Source organism: Diabrotica undecimpunctata, chromosome 1 (genome assembly GCF_040954645.1).
Source record: "Diabrotica undecimpunctata isolate CICGRU chromosome 1, icDiaUnde3, whole genome shotgun sequence".
NCBI lineage: Eukaryota > Metazoa > Arthropoda > Insecta > Coleoptera > Chrysomelidae > Diabrotica > Diabrotica undecimpunctata.
Window position 1 is genome coordinate 20,111,178 of NC_092803.1, and position 21,989 is coordinate 20,133,166.

At 31.9% G+C, this 21,989-nt stretch overlaps 2 protein-coding genes across 2 annotated transcripts in view; both read right to left on the reverse strand.

Moving 5' to 3' along the window:
* Positions 1 to 21,989, reverse strand: part of LOC140433779 (uncharacterized) — a 61,953-nt gene that overhangs the window by 32,664 nt on the left and 7,300 nt on the right. The window lies entirely within an intron of this gene.
* LOC140445991 (uncharacterized) lies at positions 9,150 to 17,489 on the reverse strand. Its single transcript, XM_072538471.1, has 2 exons — positions 17,181 to 17,489; positions 9,150 to 12,278 (listed from the first exon to the last, which is right to left on the reverse strand). Exon 2 carries the CDS (start codon positions 12,253 to 12,255, stop codon positions 10,948 to 10,950), a length of 1,308 nt encoding a protein of 435 aa, XP_072394572.1. The 5' UTR covers positions 12,256 to 12,278; positions 17,181 to 17,489; the 3' UTR covers positions 9,150 to 10,947.

Genomic DNA, 21,989 nt, shown 5'->3' on the forward strand with positions numbered 1-21,989 from the left:
AACTAGTGACGTCGTTTGGTTAGTTCAGCTGAAATCCACAAGGTTCGCAAAGTCGCATTTCGACGTCGCCATATTAATTTCGACATGTTTTGAGTCGAAATCTCAATTAGAATCAGGACCCGGTTGAGTTTACCGAAAGTACAAGCAAAGAATATAGACGCTATCTTCTTTGGTACAAGCTGATTATAGCCGCAAATGTCACACATGGAACAAAAAATTTGGCATGTTTTTATGTAGATGCTGTACAAGGACACTAAACCCTAGAATAACAGTGTTGGGTTGTTCTCTGACTAAACACAGATGTAGTCAACCGTTCTTGGATGCTGTATGCTTCAAATATAAAAAGATAAAGCTTTAGAAAAGTACATTTTGTTTATATTATGAATTCTGCAATTTTTGATTTATATAAAACAACAATGAGTAAATATTTGTTTCTTTTTAGATTAATTGCAGTTAATTATTAGAAATTTTTTTTAGCAATCACCCTTTGATAGATTAGGGGATAGATTTGGCAATCGTCAAATCAGCAGTTATCAGATTACAATAGATGTTTGCAATTAATCTCGAAAGAGACAAATATTTACTCGTTATTGCTTCATATAAATTAAAAATTACAGAATTCATAAAATAATATATTCAAAATGTACTTTTTAAAAGCTTTCTGTCTTTATATTTGAAGCATGCATAATAAAAACATCTCAACACTGGTTTCGGTAAACTCAACCCAACTCTGAAATTTTTAATTTATATGAAGCAATAACGAGTAAATATTTGTCTCTTTCGAGATTAACATCTGTTGCAATCTGGCAACTGCTGATTTGACGATTGCCAAATCTATTCCCTAATATATCAAAGGGTAATTGCCAAAAAAAATTTTAATAATCAACTGCAATTAATCTCCAAAGAAACAAATACTTACTCATTCTTGTTTTATACAAATAAAAAATTGCCGAATTTATAGCATAATATAAACAAAATGTACTTTTCTAAAGCTTTATCTTTTTATATTTGAAGCATACAGGCACAGCATAAACATTATAATAACATGCCAACACTGCTTATATGTATACCAAATTTTTTTGTTCAATGTTTGACATTTGCGGCTAGATCAGCTTGTCCTTTCGGTAAACCCCTTCATTCGCTTAGCTTGGGCATATTTTGACACATTCATTGTCGGAAACCTACAACACAACAATTCCTACTTCTCAGTATTAATAGCTCAAGTATCCTACTATTGCACACTTCTTTCTTTGAAAAAAGAAGAATTATTCTAAATAGTGGAAATGTAGACTAAACCCATCAAATTTTGGGTAGTATATATTTAAAAAATATTGGCTATGAGTACGTGTGATTGGTTGTATAGTAATTTCCAGCCAAGGTTAGTAGATATTTAAGTAGGTTGCCTCGTAACTATAGACCAATCAAATGCTCGCTTTTTAAAGGCGGGAATACGTCACCCATACGACACTTTTAAAATTGCCATAAGCTTCAATGCTAATATAAGGTTCAAAAACTTAGGTTTTGCAATATATTTTGGGATTTTCTTGGGTATAGGGATGTTAAGTGGTTCCTATATTAGTAATTATATCAATTTTTTTTTTCTAAAATCAATAGTCTTATGACAAAAAATAGAATTGATTATAGTGATAATATTGTGTGTTTTAAATGGAGATAACAGTTTATTTCGCACAAAAACCCAAAAAAACAGTAGAAAAAGTTCAAAAGCAAAAATACTAAATATGTAGGAACTTACTTATTATGTTTTTCCTGGAATTTGCAGCATTTTTATCATATCTAGTGGTAGGCAAAAAAAAACAATAGGTAATATAAATAATTTATTATTAGATTAAAATACAAAAAATGATTAGTCCTTCAAGCACAAATCTTCAAGCTATATATACTTATCTCATCTAAAAAATATATCATTATTATAACGTACAAAACTACATATAATTGTTATGACAAACCTTGATATCCGGCTACGAAAACACACTTCACAAGTGTTTATGTACACAAATAACTAAATAATAAGTCTCTATAAATAATATTGTCCTTATACCTATACTTAAAAATAAAAACTAAACAATAACTAAACAAATAAACGAACTAATGATATTATAGAATAGAGACAACAACAAACGTGAACTTAAACCAAAGAATATAGACGCTTATTAAACTCAGACGTGCAGACAACTGTCCATCAACTGTCAAATTTGACTTTGTCGTATGAGTGACGTAAGCATTCTGCCTTCCCCTCACTTCGCCCACATAGTTACGAGACAACCTACTTAACATCTACTAACCTTGATTTCCAGCCACTTTTAGTCTGTCAAAAAGTAACTAACTTCGCAAAAAAATAATTACTAAATTCACTAGACAGTTCGGACTGGGAATAGCGAACCAATGTATTTTTCACGTTTTTGATTTTTTAAATTTTCATTTCATATAATTATATTAAGTGCTCTTGCCCATAATATTGGAAAAGACAAAAGTTGGAAAGACAAAATGGGATAGATTAAGCAACGAGACTATTAGGAGAATGGCCAACCAGGAACCGATAATGAACAAAATAGCAAAGAGACAAATGAACTGGTATGGGCATCTGATGAGGATGCAATCCAATAGAATAACAAGAAAAATTTATGAAGCAAAAAACATCGGAAAAAGAAAAAGAGGCAGACCAAGAAAAAAATGGATACAGCAAGTAGTAGAGGCGGGAAAACTTAAACAAAAATCACTCGAGGAATTGAAAATAATGGCAGGAAACAGAAAAGAATGGAAGAGGTGGGTAAATGGAAATTAAAATAGCTAGCCCAAATCCGACACCCTGTTAGGGTAAAAGGAAGGGGAGAAAGAAAGAAGATTCTTGTTGGATAGACCACAATTGACGAAATGCCCCTGAAGATGCTCTAGGAAGCGAAAGTACTTGGGCAACTTTAAATTAATAAAACTGTGCTCGATATCTGCCTTTTATTTGATCAAAGTTCATAAATAAGTGTATGCATTATCTATTTTAAAACTCATTTATATTCTAACTATTAATCTATAGTGGACGTTGTCAAATGCTTCGATAAATTATAATTTTCAGTAACCTGCTTAAAATAAATTTCACACTTCTAAGAATTTTCTCAAATGTATTTTCAAATTACTTGTTTGAATAATTTGCTTACAAATTTCACCCTTGATAAGGCTTTTCCCCAAATGACATCTTACTCTAAACTGCTTAAAACAAATTTAACACTTATTAGACTTTTTTCCACTGTGTATCCTTAAATGCTTTTTCAAAGTTATCGCTTCAGTAAATTGCTTAAAACAAATTTCGCACCTGTAAGCTTTTTCCCCAGTGTGTACCCTTAAATGACGTTTCAAAGTTCCTGCTTGAGTAAATTGCTTAAAACAAATTTCGCACCTGTAAGCTTTTTCCCCAGTGTGTACCCTTAAATGACGTTTCAAAGTTCCTGCTTGAGTAAATTGCTTAAAACAAATTTCGCACTTGTAAGGCTTTTCGCAGGTGTGTATCCTTAAATGCTTTTTAAAAGGTTCTGCTTCAATAAATCGCTTAAAACAAATTTCACACTTGTAAGGCTTTTCGCCAGTGTGTATCATTAAATGCGATTTCAAACGTCCAATTTGACTAAATTGTTTAGAACAAATTTCACACTTGTAAGGTTTTTCGCCAGTGTGTATCCTTAAATGAATTTTTAAAGCTCCTGCTTCACTAAATTGCTTAAAACAAATTTCGCACCTGTAAGGTTTTTCTCCAGTGTGTATCCTTAAATGTTGTTTCAAAGCTCCTGCTTGAGTAAATTGCTTAAAACAAATTTCACACTTGTAAGGCTTTTCTCCAGTGTGTATCCTTAAATGATGATTCAAAGTTCCTGCTTGAGTAAAATGCTTAAAACAAATTTCGCACTTGTGAGGCTTTTCGCCAGTGTGTATTCTCAAATGATTTTTCAAATGTTCATATCGACTAAATTGCTTAGAACAAATTTCGCACTTGTAAGGCTTTTCTGTAGTGTGTATTCTTAAATGAACTTTCAAATGTACAATTCGATTAAATTGTTTAAAACAAATTTCACACTTGTAAAGCTTTTCTCCAGTGTGCATCCTTAAATGCTTTTTAAAAGTTCCTGCTTTGGTAAATTCCTTCAAACATGTTTCACACTTAAACGAATTTTCTCGTGTGTGTGTTACCAATGATCTTTCGAATTCCATTTTAATCTCGTTCTGACGTAAACCTAAAATAAAAATCAAACTATAAAACTTTGCACGCCGAAACTGCAGATCATAGGGCATAGGAGGATAGGGCATGTAATGCAATGTAACAAAAAGACCCAGCTAGAAAAATGTTCCTTGATACATCCATTGGTTAGAAAAGAAGAATTAGATCCAAAACAAGGTTCCTTGATAACATCGATGAAGACATGATAAAATGGGAGTAAGTGCTTGGGAGAGGAGCCGATGGATAAAGACGACGGGAGAGAAATTTTTGAGGAGGCTAGAACCCACACATGGTTGTAAAACCAGAATGCTGATGATGAAAAACTAAACTATGACAAAAGTGCAGTGAATGATGATAACTAATTAGGTATATCATTTTATAGAGGGTGGCGTATTCTGCACCAACCGGCAGCAGTACGTGCACTTTATCGCTAAAAGTTTATCTTCGTCTGTTAGTATTTTGTCGTCCAAGTTATTTGATGGTACGTCATGTAACCCATGTTCCTACGTATACTGGGTATACTTTTAAAAGATAAACAGCAAACGCGGCAGCAATTAACTGTAGTCCTTTTTTAAACAACACCAGCACTAGTTCACAGGTACCTAAACCTGTGCAATGATCAAACTAGTACACAGTAACATGGCAGCTATCACACGTGACGAACTTACCAGCAAGATTATTTCCACAACTGGAATATTTGCTAACCATATCGAAAAGAAAAACGAAACGATAAGATGTACTGACGAAAGAAGTTATATTATTACTTCGACTATAACGGTTAACAGGTTGATTGCCGATGCATTTTATTACATCGGTGTTGGATGTCAATACAATTTATTTTTTGCGAGTTTTTTTTATAAACAGTATAGGTTAAATAGTTTTTATGATACTAAATTTTGATATTTTTTGTTAAAATGCGAACAAAAAAAAAATACACTCCGAACTGAGTTACTCATGAATAATTACATCTGGATGCCGAATACTCCGATCGGAGTAAAGCTAAAGATATAATGGTATTGCGAAAAAAAAAATAAATAAATAAAACTCTAGTATTTATTTAGTAAATGTGTTTATAAAAAATTAAATTTTTGATTTATGGAACATCTCAAAACATGGCAAGCAAAAGGCAGGTATCTCTGGACAATCTTTACATTCGTATGTAGTTTGCTTTCGTATCAGATTTTCTTTTCATTTTTTACATTCTTTTCTGCAAGTCCTGCTTGTGATTTTATTTCCTTTCTTTTCTGTCGTAGTTTTTTCTATTTTACTTAAGAAGTGGACAACATTTTGAGGAAAATAACGGATTGGCAAAACAGGACACAAACCTAAATCCTAATATGCTTCGAATGATTTATATTTGGAAGTCACAAATGGCCACCCGGGGTATGCTTCTTCTTCTTCCTATGCCGTCCACATTAACGGAGGTTGGCGACCACATTTTTAAAAGCTTCTCTGTCTTTTGCAACGTGGAATAATTCGTCTACAGTCATGTTTGTCCAGTCTCGAATATTTCGCAGCCATGACTTCCTCTTTCTACCTATTCCCTTTTTGCCATCGACTCTACCCTGCATGATGACCTGCAGAAGACTATATTTATTATTTCTCAGTATGTGTCCAAGGTATGCAGTCTTGCGTACTTTTATCGTTCTCAATGCGACATCAATGAAAAAACTGGAATCATTTGAGCTGTGGGTGTATAGAAGAATTCTGAAAATATCATGAACAGAACACGTCACAAACAAAGAGGTTCTGGGAAGGATGAACAAAGAAATGGAAATTTTAAATTCAATAAAAACAAGAAAATTAGAATATCTCGGACATATTACACGTGCAGAGAAATACACCTTGCTCCAACTGATTATGCAGGGCAAGATCCAAGGAAAGAGAAGCATAGGGAGGCGTAGAATGTCATGGCTGCGCAACCTGAGAGAGTGGTACGGATGTACATCAAATGAACTTTTCAGAGCAGCCGTCTCAAAAGTCCGAATAGCTATGATGATTGCCGACCTCTGCCGCGGAGATGGCACTTGAAGAAGAAGAAGATCGTTCTCAACAATTTTTTGTCTCGACCCATCCTTCTCAGCACTTCCTCATTGGTGACCCTGGCAGTCGATGGAATTCTTAACATTCTCCGGTATATCCAAAGTTCAAAGGCTTCAATCTTCTTAACTATTTGCGCTTTTAGTGTCCATGTTTCTACCCCGTACAATAGTTGCGACCAGACGTAACATTCAACAAACCTCAGTCTCAGCGCAGTATTCAGATTTTTGCCACAGAACAATTGCTTGAATTTTAAGAACGCTGCCCTTGCCATTTCTATTCGTACCCGGATCTCTTGGTCTGGATCTAATTCTGTGTTGATGTAAGCTCCCAGATATTTATATTTTGTCACTCTCTCTATTTGCTGTCCACCAAGAGTTAGTTGTTCATTATTTATTGGACTCCTTGATACTATCATAAATTTGGTCTTATCTGTGTTGATGTCAAGTCCCATTTGAATGCATTAACTATTTATTGGTATTGGTATTGGGGTGTGCTTATTATACAAATAATGTGCATAGATAAAGCGTATCTGCACAATATGTATAAAAAGTTTCTTATACCATCCAACTGTTTTGCGACTACATGGGTAGTATGCCAACATCTGGTCTTGGTGATCAACACCCGACATGAACTTATTATAATTTATAATGGCTACTTGCTTCTCAGTTTCTTGGCCTCTCTTAATCTTGAAAATGCCCATTGAATTGTAGAATTCTGTGGTAATGTACGTCACCTTTCGCATATCGCGCCAGTTGCCAACATGTACTCCTTGACAGAACATAGATTTGTTCTCACCGTTTTTGATCTTAGCATGTGTTACTTCTTTTGAATTGTCCTTTCGATCTACTCTTAATGTCCCAGTACAATATGTTTTTTCATTGAGAAGATTAATTGCGAACTGAACACTATTATAAAAATTATCCAAATACACAGCATGACCATTACCTATTCTCCGTTCACAAATTGTTGAGAGCACGAAATGTGTCTCAAACTCATAAAACGGTAGTAAATCATAGGTGTTCCTGAGGTGTTTATTCATAAAAAAATAATATAATGTTTTAATACTGTTATTTATATATTAATAATATTTTAATACTAATATATTTAGCAAAAAAACAATTAAAATTTTTACGGCAAATGTTGGTTATTATATTATATTAATAAAAATAAGAATTTAACCATTAACAATTTTGTAAATAAGAATACCTTATCTCTTTGGATATTTCAATACTAATCTTCGCGTTTAATCACTTTACTAGAAAACCTGGAATTCATATCCAAAGGTACTATTCGTTGCAAGATAATTAGGATGGAATTCCCCAGATTTTTAATAATATAATGGGTATAAAGATGCCGGCTTCGGCCACGTGCCTCGTCTGTTCAGTTTATATTCGAAACTTAACTTGAAAGGGTGAAGTTATTACGAACGAAAACAATTTTTTTGTTTAGTACGTTTTTGATCGCATGTAATTTACGGCTCGTCGGTGTTTCCGCGTCTACGGCAGTAATTAGCGTCTCGAATATTTCTTTTGCGAATTATATGCAGTGCGTGAATGATTTTTTATTCCATATACCTACGAACATATACGTACCTTTCGCTAGTGCTCTTTTTGTTGGATTGTTTATGATGGCTTCATCATCAACATCATCAAGTTTTACACCGGTACTGTTGCGTAGTCAGTAAGTCTGTCTATTCACCAAGAGAGAAGACTATTGTCCTGAATGTTCACGATGCTCTGGTTTCTCAGAATCCCACAAACACTGTTCGCAACATAGTCGAAAGTTGTGCCAACATGACTGGCGTAGGAGAGTCAACTATAAATAGTTTCCTACCATAAAGAACAAAACTAAAAGAAAATTCATGGATTTTTTTTCAAAAAAGAAATACCAAACCTAAACAAAATTTTACAAGAAGTTAGAGACGACCCAGATTTGCCTCATATCGGACGAAATAAATTGTGGCAAGTTTTAAAAGAATTAAATTTCCGGTGGGAGAAATCAGACCGAAAATCACTTTTGATTGACCGGGAGGAGATAATATGTGAAGAAATTATTTAAGATCCATACGAAAATTCCGGGCTGAAGGAAGGCCAATCTTCTACCAGGATGAAACGTGGGTAAACTCAGGTCATACTCTAAAAAAATTTGGTCCGATAAAAATATATTAAGCTCCAGGCAAGCCTTTATGGAAGGTTGGTCTACTGGTATCTCCCCACCTTCTGGTAAAGGCAGTAGATTAATAATTTCTCACATTGGCAGTGAAAAAGGATTTGTTAAGCATGGTTTGTTGGAATTTCAGTTCAAAAGCACAAAAGACTATCACAAGGAGATGACAGCTAATGTGTTCGAAGAGTATTTTGAGCAGATGATTGAACACATACTACCAAATTCAATTATGGTATTAGATAATACACCTTATCATTCACGACTAGTAGAAAGACTTCCAACAACTGCGTGGAAGAAACAGGATATTCTTGACTGGCTGCGGAATAGGTATCTGCCTTACGAAGATGGAATGGTAAAAGCAGAACTTTTAAAAATTGCCCGGCAACATAAAACTGAGTTCAAGAAATACGTAGTTGACAAAATGGCGGAAAGGCAAAACATCACAGTCCTTAGACTTCCACCCTACCACTGCGAAATAAATCCAATTGAACTCATTTGGGCACAAAAGAAAAGTTATGTGGCTACAAAAAATACGTCATATAAAATACAAGCTGTACGTGAATTGTTATACGAGTCTTTACAACATATTACAGAACAAAACTGGAAAGATGCAGTAAGACATGTAATAGAAGACGAACAAAAAATGTGGGATCTTGATAACATAATTGATGCGACCGTAGAGACACAACCGCTAGTTATTAACTCAAGACGACTCGGATTCCGAAGTTGATCCTATTTATTTTGAATTTGAATAGTTTTTTAATCGTAATTATATAAGGTAAGTAATAGTAGTGGTAATCGTAAGGCATTAAAGGGGAAAGGCGCAAAATGTCGCCTGTCAAAATGTTTAATGTGTTTTAAATGTATCCATTTTTTTTTTCAAATCCTGAGAAAACTAAAAAGCATTTTTGAAAAATTTAAAGGCGGAATGAAATATTTATTAGAATAAATAAAAAGTTTCTTTTGCATGCAATATTTTCAATTAAAAATTATACTATATTTTCTCTTTTATTTTTACCCCTGTTACATATTAAAATAAACATTGTAGAAGTTTTCAGGGACTTTCTGCCCTCAGTAATAATGTAATCTTTCATTCTGCGTTTAAATTTTTCAAAAATATTTATTAGTTTTCTCCGGATTCGAAAATAATAAATACATTTAAAACAATTTTGCCAGGCGACATTTGGCGCCTTTCCCCTTAATTAAATAATGTATGTATGTAATGTCAACTTTTGGTTCTGTCAACATAAATGCCGTATTTATGTCGTTTGTTTTTAACGTATTGCTTAAATTGCAAGCGCCCACGCCAAAGTACCATTGCTTCATCGAGTGACAGATCGTCCGGGATAATAAATTTCAGTCATTTTGTTATTGAAGTAGTCGACAACATACCTTATTTTGCATAACCGATCAGTTGCCTCTGTATTAGGAGGTGTAAAATGTAGGCATCTCAAAATAAAAAGAAATCTGTTTCGCGACATATTGTTTCTTAAGGCAGGAATGTCAAATAGAGGATCGATTTTCCAATAATCAGTTATTCTTGTCAAGGAGATAGTGCCCATATGCAGAAGTAATGCTAAAAATAATTTTAATTCACTAACCGTCAACTCCTTCCAGTTTGTTATTCTAGATTTTGTAGATGTTCCTACACGTAGAAAAACTTCTACAGCATATATCTTTGTGAAATGTACATCATTCAAAAAATTATCGTCTACCAGTAGTCCAAAAAAATCCAACGGGGTTCCATTACCAGGCGCTGGAACTAATAATTCCTGTTTCTTCTAAAATATAATCTTATTCATTGAACCTGTATTACTCCATGCAGTAGTGTGTGCCGTATTTACAAATTGTACATTTTCAACAACAGCCTCATCTTCAGATTCTGAACTATCGCTTCCATCAAATGAAAAAGCATCATCACTGCTATTAGAGTTAGAGGTTTATTCCTCTTCCTAGTAACTGATTTTTTATCACTCGAATGCCTCTTGTTTAATGCAGAAGGGCCTGGCTAATTGCTCTTCTTTACTTGAAAAAAATTACCGATTGAGAAAAAAAATTGCGAAACCGACAGTACCTACTACTAAAAAACACACCTATCAGTCACGCCGCAAAATTTAAAACGTCTACGTACAATGCCGACACTTTACTAAGTCTTAACTCGAATGTGTGATCGATACTCCGATCGGAGTAGGCGGTGTCGTTACAGGAGGCCGGAATATTCCGATCGGAGTATTCGGCAATCAACCTGTTATAGGGATAACATTAAAATTTATCCTCTAATGAAGCCCTTTCTACAGCAACATGTCAAGTAGGCCATATTCTGTGGAAATTAATAAACTGTTGTATTTTTATGTTTTGTTTTATTATTGATCAAGTGACCACTAATTTCATAAATAAGTGTGCACATTGTTTATTTTAGAATTCCACACTTGTAAGGCTTTACAAAAGTGTGTATTCTTAAATAATTTGTCAAATGTCTATCTTGTCTAAATTGTTTAATACAAAATTTCGCACTTTTAAGGTTTTTCTCCAGTGTGTATTCTTAAATGCCTTTTCAAATTATGATGTTGACTAAATTGCTTAAAACAAATTTCGCACTTGTAATGCTTTTCTACCGTGTGTATTCTTAAATGCCTTTTCAAGTTACGATCTTGAATAAATTGCTTAAAACAAATTTCACATTTGTAAGGCTTTTCTCCAGTGTGTATCCTTAAATGATTTTTTAAATATTCATCTCGACTAAATTGCTTAAAACAAATTTCGCACTTGTAAGGCTTTTCTCCAGTGTGTATTCTTAAATGATTTTTTAAATTGTCATCTTGACTAAATTGCTTAAAACAAATTTCGCACTTGTAAGGCTTTTCTCCAGTGTGTATTCTTAAATGCTTTTTCAAATTATGATCTTGACTAAATTGCTTAAAACAAATTTCGCATTTGTAAGGCTTTTCTCCAGTGTGTATCCTTAAATGATTTTTCAAACTATGATCTTGACTAAATTGCTTAAAACAAATTTCGCACTTGTAAGGCTTTTCTCCAGTGTGTATTCTTAAATGCTTTTTCAAATTATGATCTTGACTAAATTGCTTAAAACAAATTTCGCATTTGTAAGGCTTTTCTCCAGTGTGTATCCTTAAATGATTTTTCAAACTATGATCTTGACTAAATTGCTTAAAACAAATTTCGCATTTGTAAGGCTTTTCTCCAGTGTGTATCCCTAAATGATATTTCAAACTATTATCTTGACTAAATTGCTTAAAACAAATTTGGCACTTGTAAGGCTTTTCTCCAGTGTGTATTCTTAAATGATATTTTAAATGATGTTCTCGACTAAATTGCTTAAAACAAATTTCGCACTTGTAAGGCTTTTCTCCGGTGTGTATTCTTAAATGCTTTTTCAAACTATGATCTTGACTAAATTGCTTAAAACAAATTTCGCATTTGTAAGGCTTTTCTCCAGTGTGTATCCTTAAATGATTTTTCAAACTATGATCTTGACTAAATTGCTTAAAACAAATTTGGCACTTGTAAGGCTTTTCTCCAGTGTGTATTCTTAAATGATATTTTAAATGATGTTTTCGACTAAATCGCTTAAAACAAATTTCGCACTTGTAAGGCTTTTCTCCAGTGTGTATTCTTAAATGTCTTTTCAAATTATTATCTTGACTAAATTGCTTAAAACAAACTTCACACTTGTAAGCCTTTTCACCAGTGTGTATTCTCAAATGACTTTTTAAACATTCTTTTGTCGAAAATTCCTTCAAACATGATTCACACTTGTACGGATTTTCTCGTGTGTGTGTTACCAATAATCTTTCGAATTCCATTTTAATCTTGTTCTCACGTAAACCTAAAATAAAAATTATACTATAAAACTATGCATGCAGAAACAGCAGATCATAAACAAATTGTAACAACTATAGAATAAACAAAGTTGTGTGTGTGTGTGTGTGTGTGGGCATTATTGGCTTCGGAGTTAATGTCGATTTTCCATCTTACCTTCATGGAATTATTTTGTATTTTTTCATGCGGAAGCTCTATTATCGTTTGTTTAGGTAAGTATACAATCATAATCCTGCTCTAATTTTACAATAAAATATTTTCTATTTATCTAATTTTACAAAGATTTTTATTTCTCTCATAACATATTCATCTATTTTCAATTTTTTCCTATTTTTTATATTGTTTTTATATACATACATATACAGTCGGAAAAATGAAAGATTCCCCATGCGTCATCGATTATATGCATACGAATCAAATCAAAACAAAATCTAATATTTACCTAAGCTTATTACTGAAATAAATGGATGGGACTATCGTACTACTCCAGCGTACGTTTCTGAGCTACGTAAGTATTTACTAAACAATTTTTGTGATGTTATTTTTGTTCTAATATATATTTATTGGTGATAAATATTACTATTACTACCGTAATTAATTATTTGATATATTTTCAGTGCTAGTCAAAAGTCCGTTCCCCCCCTCGTATCTTTTGAATGGTGAAATATATCCCCCCCATTGTTCTAATAGTGAAATTTGGAGGGAGGTAATAAACAGACGTAGACTTCTCAACTAGTCATAACAGGTGACGTAATAGTTACAGATGACGTTACAGCGCCACTATGACAGATAATTTTAAATAGGACTTTTGGCAAGAGATACCTCGTTTGATAGGTATTGAAAATTCCTATTCAACCATACTAATTTTATTTGAGTTTATGCCCATTTTGATAAATAAATTAAATAAATACTAAAATTGTAGTTTCGCATTTAATAAATATTAAAATCTCCGCCTGTGATTACGTGTCAAAAATTTGACATTTTTCAATTCTCTAATTGTTTTTACGTAAACTTTTTTGACAATTAACCAGAGGCAAACGTTAGAATATTTATTCATTAAATGCGAAACTACAATTATTTTATTATACCTATTCAATCATACTAATTTTGTTTGGATTTAAGATGATTTTTGATGTTTTTTAACAAACGTCAAAAAAGTTGACGTTTGTCAATTCTCTAGTTGTTTTAAGTTTGCAAAAGCGTTTATAGCTCAATATTTAGTTTCTGTTTCTGCTTAGTTTAGTCAATTCTCTAGTGTTTTTTAGTTTGCAAACGCGTTTATACCTGAATATTTAGTTTTTGTTTCTATTTAGTTTTTTTTACTTTAGTCAAGTTGTTTTTAGTTAGTTGTTCTTAGTTAATATTTAGTTTAATTACTGTTTAACGAGACGTTTAAATTTTTACAAAGACAGAATCGTACGTACTGTAGCCGACAAAGTAGCAGCTGTGTTAATAATTATTGAATGTGAAAATAATTTCCATGCAGCAGAACGTCTTTTTAATGAGAGGTACCCCGATCGCCCTACACCGAGAGCTTATTTGAGGAAGCTTCTTCGGAAGTTTAAACAAACAGGTAGTGTACAAGATGTCAAACGATCTGGTCGACCAACAATCAATGATGACAAAAAAATTGACATAATTTCAGAAATGGTAGTTTGCCCATTTTCTACAGCCCAAGTTGCATCTATCTATGAAATCTGTCAAAAGACAGTACACCGAGTGTTGGCTGAAAACAAATTTCATCCATAAAAATTAAAAATTGCGCTCCAACTTTCAGACGATTACCCGACCGAAGACTTGAATTCTGTGAAAATATGTCTAATAAAATTAACCAACAGCCCGATTACATAAAAACAATTTGTTTTAGTGACGAAATGGCGTTCTCTCAATGGACATGTTAACACACACAATGTGAGGTACTGGAGTGTCACAAATCCTCACGTCTTTCGTGAAACACATACTCAATTAAAAAAAAAATAAATAAATGTTTGGGCAGCTATATTGGGAAACCACATAGTCGGCGTGTTTTTCTCAATACATACTAACTTAACCGGTGAAGTGTATCTGGAGATGTTACAAAATGCAATTGAACCGTTAATACTTGAAATTCTGGAGGATAATAAAGATGAATTCGGCAACTTGGAAATAACGTTTCCACAATATGGTACTTTTGCACACCACTATGGTACAGTAAGACGTTACCTATATGAGGGATATCGTGGTAGATGGATTAGACGACGAGGTACGATAGAATGGCCAGCTCAGTCACCGGACATCACACCATTAGATTTTTTCTGTGGAGATACATAAAATCGTTACGCTACAGACCCTATCTTTAAAGTTTACGCTACAGACCCGACAATATTGACATTTTGAAACAACGATTTTTTGAAGAATGTAGAGCAATTTCCCCCGACACATTTGAACGAGTACGGCAAGAGTTTAGAAATAGGATGTATTACTATAAGGAAGTAAATGGAGCACATTTTCATCACTTACTATAAGAACTAGTTGTTAAATATTTATTAATTAAATGAGAAGCTACAATTTTAGTATTGATTTAATTTATTCGTCAAAATGAGCTTAAACTCAAATAAAATTATTATGATTGAATAGGTATTTTCAGTACCTTTTAAACTAGGTGTCATTTGCCATAAAGGCCCATTTAAAATTATCTGTCACAGTGGCGCTTTAACGTCATCTATCACAATTACGTCACCTGTTATGACTAGTTGAGCAGCCTACGTATTTTTAATACCTCCCTCCAAATTTCACTATTATAACAATAACCGTTCAAAAGATACGAGAGGAAAAGGGACTTTTGACTAGCACTGTAAAATACAAAAATAATGAGTAAGCAAATATAGTATTATGAATTTCTCCATAATAAAGTTGCCGGTGGACGTAAATACAGAAACTTAAAAAATGTCGTTTATATCAGTTGCATTAAGCGATTTAAAATGAATGTAAACTTAATGAATTCAGATATTTGTTTGATAAAATCATGAATGTGTTGCTTGTGTGAGTCCATTTCAAAAGGTAAAAGAAATAATAAATTAGACTTACTCACAATCAATTTAATTTAACTATCCAAACGACCGGTTTCGCTTTCTACAATATGCAAAGCATCTTCAGGTCTCGATACAAAGTTAAATAAATGCTGAAAATAATAAACCCATATTAGGGTGTTGTCTAATAAAGATAAACAAAGATAGATGATATAAATTACAGTAATTATGCCAATATTACATATCTGTGGTTTTTCAAAATGAATAAAATGTTTAAGCAGACAAGGTAAGACCCACAAATTGGTAAAATAGTCTATTAGACTGTAATAAATTAATAAATGAACAAATAAATAAAACATTACTTACATGCCGGAACTCTATTAATTGATGGTTGAAAGAACATGGTTCAAACTATCCTGTATTGTTGATTGGAGAACTTAAGTCTGCTATTGTAATTGTTTGACAGTAAACGGGGAAGTTCTTGAGGAGACAGATTTTATCCAATGAAGTAGAGATAGGTGTAATGTGATTGTTTGTTTGATGAAAGTAATGTTCTATACCATTGAGTTATTTAAAAGTTATTTATATTTCTTCTAGAGATATATTTATGAAATGTGTGTTATTTATTGAGATTTTATTTTATGAAGGGTACAGTTGTAAGACAATGAATGAGATTAGATGTACAAATTGTGTGGGTGTGCAATTCTCTCAACTTGTAATTATCAAATTTCTTTGATAAAGTTCTGTTGCAATATATGGCAAATAATTGTAAAGTCAAGTATTTAAAGTTAAAATTAAAAATTAAGGACAGTTTAAGACACACAGAAAACACTTAAAAGAGGGACGAAACAGACATTAAATTTAAAAAGAGGAAAACTTGAATGCACTACATCACTATATGGAAACCTCACAATATAGTATCCATTATCATCACACATTATTTGGAAGTAACTTCAATACCATGGTCAAACAACATTTTATTCCAGAATCTCATATACAATCAAATGCATTTGATATAATTCTTGGATTATTTAAATCTTCTACATACATTTTAAAATCTGGATAGTTAAATTAAATTGATTGTGAGTAAGTCTAATTTATTATTTCTTTTACTATTTGTTTGATACTTTACTATGCTGCTGATTTGATGCTTATTTAAATTTAGCGTTACCATTTACTTTTCTAACTAGTGTTAGAACCGGGATAGGAGGGACTGATAAGTTTCATGTGAAGGTAGGATTACATCAGGGCACGGCGCTAAGTCCATATCTATTTTCGTTAGTATTAGATGAGATAAAAGAGTGCCAAGGAGAGATTCCTTGGTGTTTAACGTATACAGACGATGTTTTGTTAGTAGGGAATACTGAAAGGGAATTAGAAATAAGACTGGAGCAGTAGAGACAGTGTCTGAAAGGCAAAAGTTTAAAATTGAGTAGGTCAAAAACTGAGTATTTAGAATGTCCACTTAAAGATGGAGTTCGAGAACCACTGGATCGATTTGGTTAATTTTTATTTTAAAATATTGGTATGAAATAAAATAAATTAAATAAAAGTATATAAAATTATAAAAAATTATAAAAATTAAACAAAATTATTAAAACAAACAAAAGTTTTATTAAAAATCCTTTATAAAGGGCATATAATTTAAAAACCCAATCGGGCTATATCACAAAACGTTTTCGGAATCCATTTTCCATCATCATTGAAATAAAAAGTATATAACCTTAATCAAAAAGAACATGAAATTTAAATTTTGACCAAGGTTAATACAAAGTGTGGTTAATACTTACTGGGTATACATGTATGTAGCCACTAAATATGTGGGTAAAAACCCGTTAAAAATTGTTTGTTTAAATTTAGTTTACATTATGTGTTATTAAAAATTATGATGTTAAAGTTACCAGTGGATTTGCTAACATGGCTACGTATGACTCCACGTGAAGTTGCTGGTCCTGAGACGGTGTGTCTATAGTTCGTACCAAACCCTTCTTTCAGTGCGTCATAGTTGATCGAATTTTCTCTAAAACATTAAGCTAGAAGTGACAGAAAAAAACGTGAGTCTGTGATTATTATACATAGAACTTAGAAAATTATTTATCGTAAAGCTAATTCTACTTACGGATGTATAATTGGTTGGAGTTTAGAATACGCTAAATAGATATCCAATCAATGTTGCGCATAAATATAATTTGACGCAGATTGTCTCGATCGTGACAGTACTTTTACAATGTCAACTGATAAAATGATAATGTCATTCCAGGTTAGTATTATCAGGCATTTTACAGTGAAAATTTAATTTTGTATTTATTGCCATAAAAATATTTTAAATATGCCGAGATATATCGAAAAAGAACAAAGACTAATATTAAAATTATTAAATTATTTTCAATTAGAAAAAGACAGATTACCATCCTGCAACTGTCAAATTTAACTAAAATGCCAAGCAATAATTCTCGACATTCTTAAAATCCTATACGAAGTCAAAATTAGTGACGCACTGAAAGAAGAGTTTGGAACAGACTGTAGGAGGAATTGATGAAAGCAACTGATTGAAATGACAATCTTGACAAGTTAGGACGGAAGTCCGAACAAAGCAGTCAATGTAACTTTATGTGTTAGTCTACTTAAGACAGAAGCCAACGATATTTAAAAATTGTAAAAGTTAAAATTAAAATATTATAACAGTAGCAACCATCAATGTTGTTGTTTTAAATTGTTAATTTGTCCTGATTTTATTTTAAGAAACTGGAGAAAATTGTTTTATTAAGTAATGTATGTGGAATTAAATGTGGTAAGAAAATTATGTGAGTATTGTTAGCCAAACATATTAACCTTGGTCCAAATTTAAATTTCACGTTCTTTTTAATTAAGCGGTTATATACTTTTTAGGACACTGACGATGGAATATGGATTCCGAAAACGTTTTGTGATATAGCACGATTGGGTTTTTAAATTATATATCTTTTATAAAGGATTTTTAATAAATTTTTTTTGATATATGGTATACAGCCAACTACAGGAACTTAGATTCCTTGTGGAACAAGAGTTTATTTTAGAAATTTTACAGTAGTTTATAGATAAATATCTATAAATGGAAAGTTTTTAATGAAAATTAATTAATATCACTTTTATTATTCAGGATTCTTTTTAGAATATATAGTTAACCAAACGAAATATTTACAGTGCCGTCTCCACTAATGAAGGTTGGCTATAACCATTGCAAATTCGTCTCTATCTTCTGCTTAAGAGCGTCTGGGGGACCCCTTTTTCCTTCGATTTTACAGTACAATTCTGCAGTAAATATTGTAAGTTTATGTAAGTTAATAGCGCAACCTATCCTGTTGCTCTTTGATGCATACGTGAATATACACCGAGAGCTGGGAAGATGCTTTTCTTAATCTTTCTTAAATATGTATTGTCTAATTAAATCCAATGTCTAATCTAATCTAATGGATAAAATTTTTAAATAGTCTTGGAGAAAATCACAGTTAACACGTCGCATGATTATAGCCTAACGATATGCTATTGATAGGTGCCGAGAGTATTTTTTTGTAAATCGTTATAACTGTGATTGGTTTCTTGTTGGCAGAATACGTTGATACGTTAAATTTTTTTGCGAAATTTTGTCATTTTTAACGCGTGACGCTCATAGGCGTCGCCAGCACTAGATGATTAATGTTTCATCCATATGCTAAGAGACTCACATGTGCGTCTTTGATTTTTAAATTGAAGAAAGTCATTATTGTGAAAAGAAACATTTAGTGGAAATTTTAATAGAAAACATATTACAGTAATATTAATAATTACAAATTATTATTATCAAACTGTACAAAACAATTTCCAACACAAAGGCCAGGTTTTTCAGGACAGAAGCTGCACTCAAATATCGTCTTTTCTTAAATTATTCTTTGAAAATACCTTACATATTTTTCTCTTTATCCGACTTTTACTATCAACATTTAAAACTTCTGAAATGTGTGCTTGTCTGTTGTTGTTTGTATGCTGGAGTAACCAATTTTTCATTTTTCATATAAAAATGCTTGCACGTCATTCAAGATTTACGACGTCAGAACCCCACAGCGTTGCCAAAACATGAGAATAGTTAGTAAGTGAGGAATTTTTAAAATGTCAACCTTTTGTCAAACTATTATATTAACAGTAAATACACTTAGTTTTAAGATTACTGCAATACACTAAATTACATAAAAAAAATTTTAATACTAAATTATATATTCTACATTTTAAACCTACCTCTTTTAGGGCTTTAATAGTAAAAACGTTCCGCCATTATTTCTTGTTCAAAATAATCTATGCTATATGAAAGCTTATCAGCTTTCTACATACTATTTAGTTGTTTTTTCATAGCACAATCACAATACATAACAATAATTAGTTTTTAAAGCTATTACTCTAAATTTAATATGTATTTATAAATACAATTTATTAATATAGAATATATTATGATCAGATTGTGTAAGAAATCAAAACATAAACAAAATTCTTACTCTAAAAAGATGGCAACACTTTAAACAATTTTACTACACGCTGAACTGTCAAAAAATTTGAAGTATTCCCATATCAGTTGCGTACAATTGTCTAATATATTTAATTAAAATTATTATTTTGTGGAATATTAGACTTAAAGAGTTATTTTATAAAACTTATATTATTAATAATAACAAATGTTTTTGGTTATTTAATCAATATAATTCTAAAATTTCCAATATAATAATGATTACATTTTTCTGATTATTACACCATGTTGACGCCTATGAAAGATCGGGCAGTTCCGTATGGGTTTTGGTATTATTAGCTGTGTTAGGAAAATTTGAACTCTAAGGATGATGTTCTGGAAATTTTAAATACAAGTGACGTCACTTTGTATAAATTGTGACGTGCAAGTGTTTGAAAAATGGTATAAATTCGTTTTTCTACCAGTGTATGGAGTATAACTTTTGTACAAATACACATTGATAGTAAGCGAGCATTTGATCTTTGCGATCAACATCACTCATAAACTCATTATATTTGGATATAGGTACGGGTTTTATTTTTATTTGGTTTCTTTTGTTTTCAGTTTCGATAAGATCATTTTTAAATTCCGTGGATATGTACATAATTTCTCTTTTATATCTCCACTTTTCTACTAAAATGTCATATTTGTATTGCCCTACTGTCTGTCCTTGTGGTAGTTCTCTTAAAACTTTTTTAGGGTTACCTTTTCTCTTGGAAATTAAAGTTCTTGTGCAGAAGGTATTGTTATGTAAAAGCGTTTTTGCTAAATCAACACTTCCATAAAAATTATCTATAAAAAGAGAATGCCCAACGTTAAATTTATCTTGCATTTGTTCTAAAACTACTTTTTCAGAGTGGCCTTTTCCACCTGCAGTCATAACGTCCTGTATATAATTTCATACAAAGCGCAAAGCCGTTGAGTTCTGCCTACACATACAATTTAAGTCCGTATTTGTGACGTTTGCTTTTCATACATATTCTAAAAGAAAATCTACCACGCTACAATACCATACTTTCATCAAGTGATAGATTTTCTCCTGGTTGATATATTTTAGCCATTATATTATTGAAGTAATTTAAAAGTGGTTGAATTTTATAGAGTTTATTGTCTATTATACCCTCTTCTGGATTTCTGGCAAAATGTAGACATCTCAAAATAAGCAAGTAACCATCTCAGCTCATATTATTATGGAAACATTTCAATGGAAAAAGAGGATCGGTATTCCAGTAGTTCTTGATTCTATTGGTTTTCCATGTTGCCATATGCAATGTAAGTCCAAAAAATGTTTTAAGTTCATTAATAGACACACACTTCCATTGATTTATAGGTGAATGTTCTGCAACACCGGATAAAAATAACGATTCGGCATAAGCATTGGTTTCCTGCACTATGATCTCAAAACAAATATCTTCTAGAAGAAGGCAAAAAAAATCATATGGAAGACCATTTCCTCTAACATCTACGAATAACCCAGAAGATTTGGCAAAATTAAAATTTTGCATTCCAATAGGATCGTCTTTCCACGAATCCTCACTTAAATTTGGCTCCTGTAAATTTTCATTCCTACCTGCATTTCCATGTAACGCTTCAACCAATCCAGAATAATCATTTTCTTCTTCAATATCTAAAAAAAAAAAAAGAAAATAAAGCAATTGTACAAGAAAATCTAATGCTGCAAAATAATTCTGTTGATAATATTCTAAAGGGTTAATATTAGAAATAAACATTTTAAAACATGTATAAAAATGAGGTTATGAATTATATCTCTGTACTTTATAATAAACATACCTGTGTCCTCATCTGACAGAACTACACTATTATGGGATTCATTGAATCCATCTTCACTAGATAAATTATTATTTAATATATTATATTATAACTGATCAGTACTATAATATATTGATCTTTTAGAATTTGAATTATTTGCATTCATTTTACCACATGAAGCACTATATTTCGATCTTTTACAATCTTAATTATTATTTGCATTTATTTTAACAAACGTCAATAGTTTGACAACTAAAAAGTACGACAACCTATTATGTATGTACGGAATTATAAATATAGTCCTTGGGCCCCCGTCTAAATTTTTTTGTTATGAACACATTCTCCAAACTTATACCACCCAATATGGTAGTGCGGCGTTTGTCTGTGAAACTTACAGGAACATGTTAATTTTATGTAAAAAAAAATT

What these genes read in the sequence shown, in the direction of transcription:
- LOC140445991 (XM_072538471.1), bottom strand. Translation starts at nt 12,255, where the DNA reads ATGGAATTCGAAAGATTATTGGTAACACACACACGAGAAAATCCGTAC.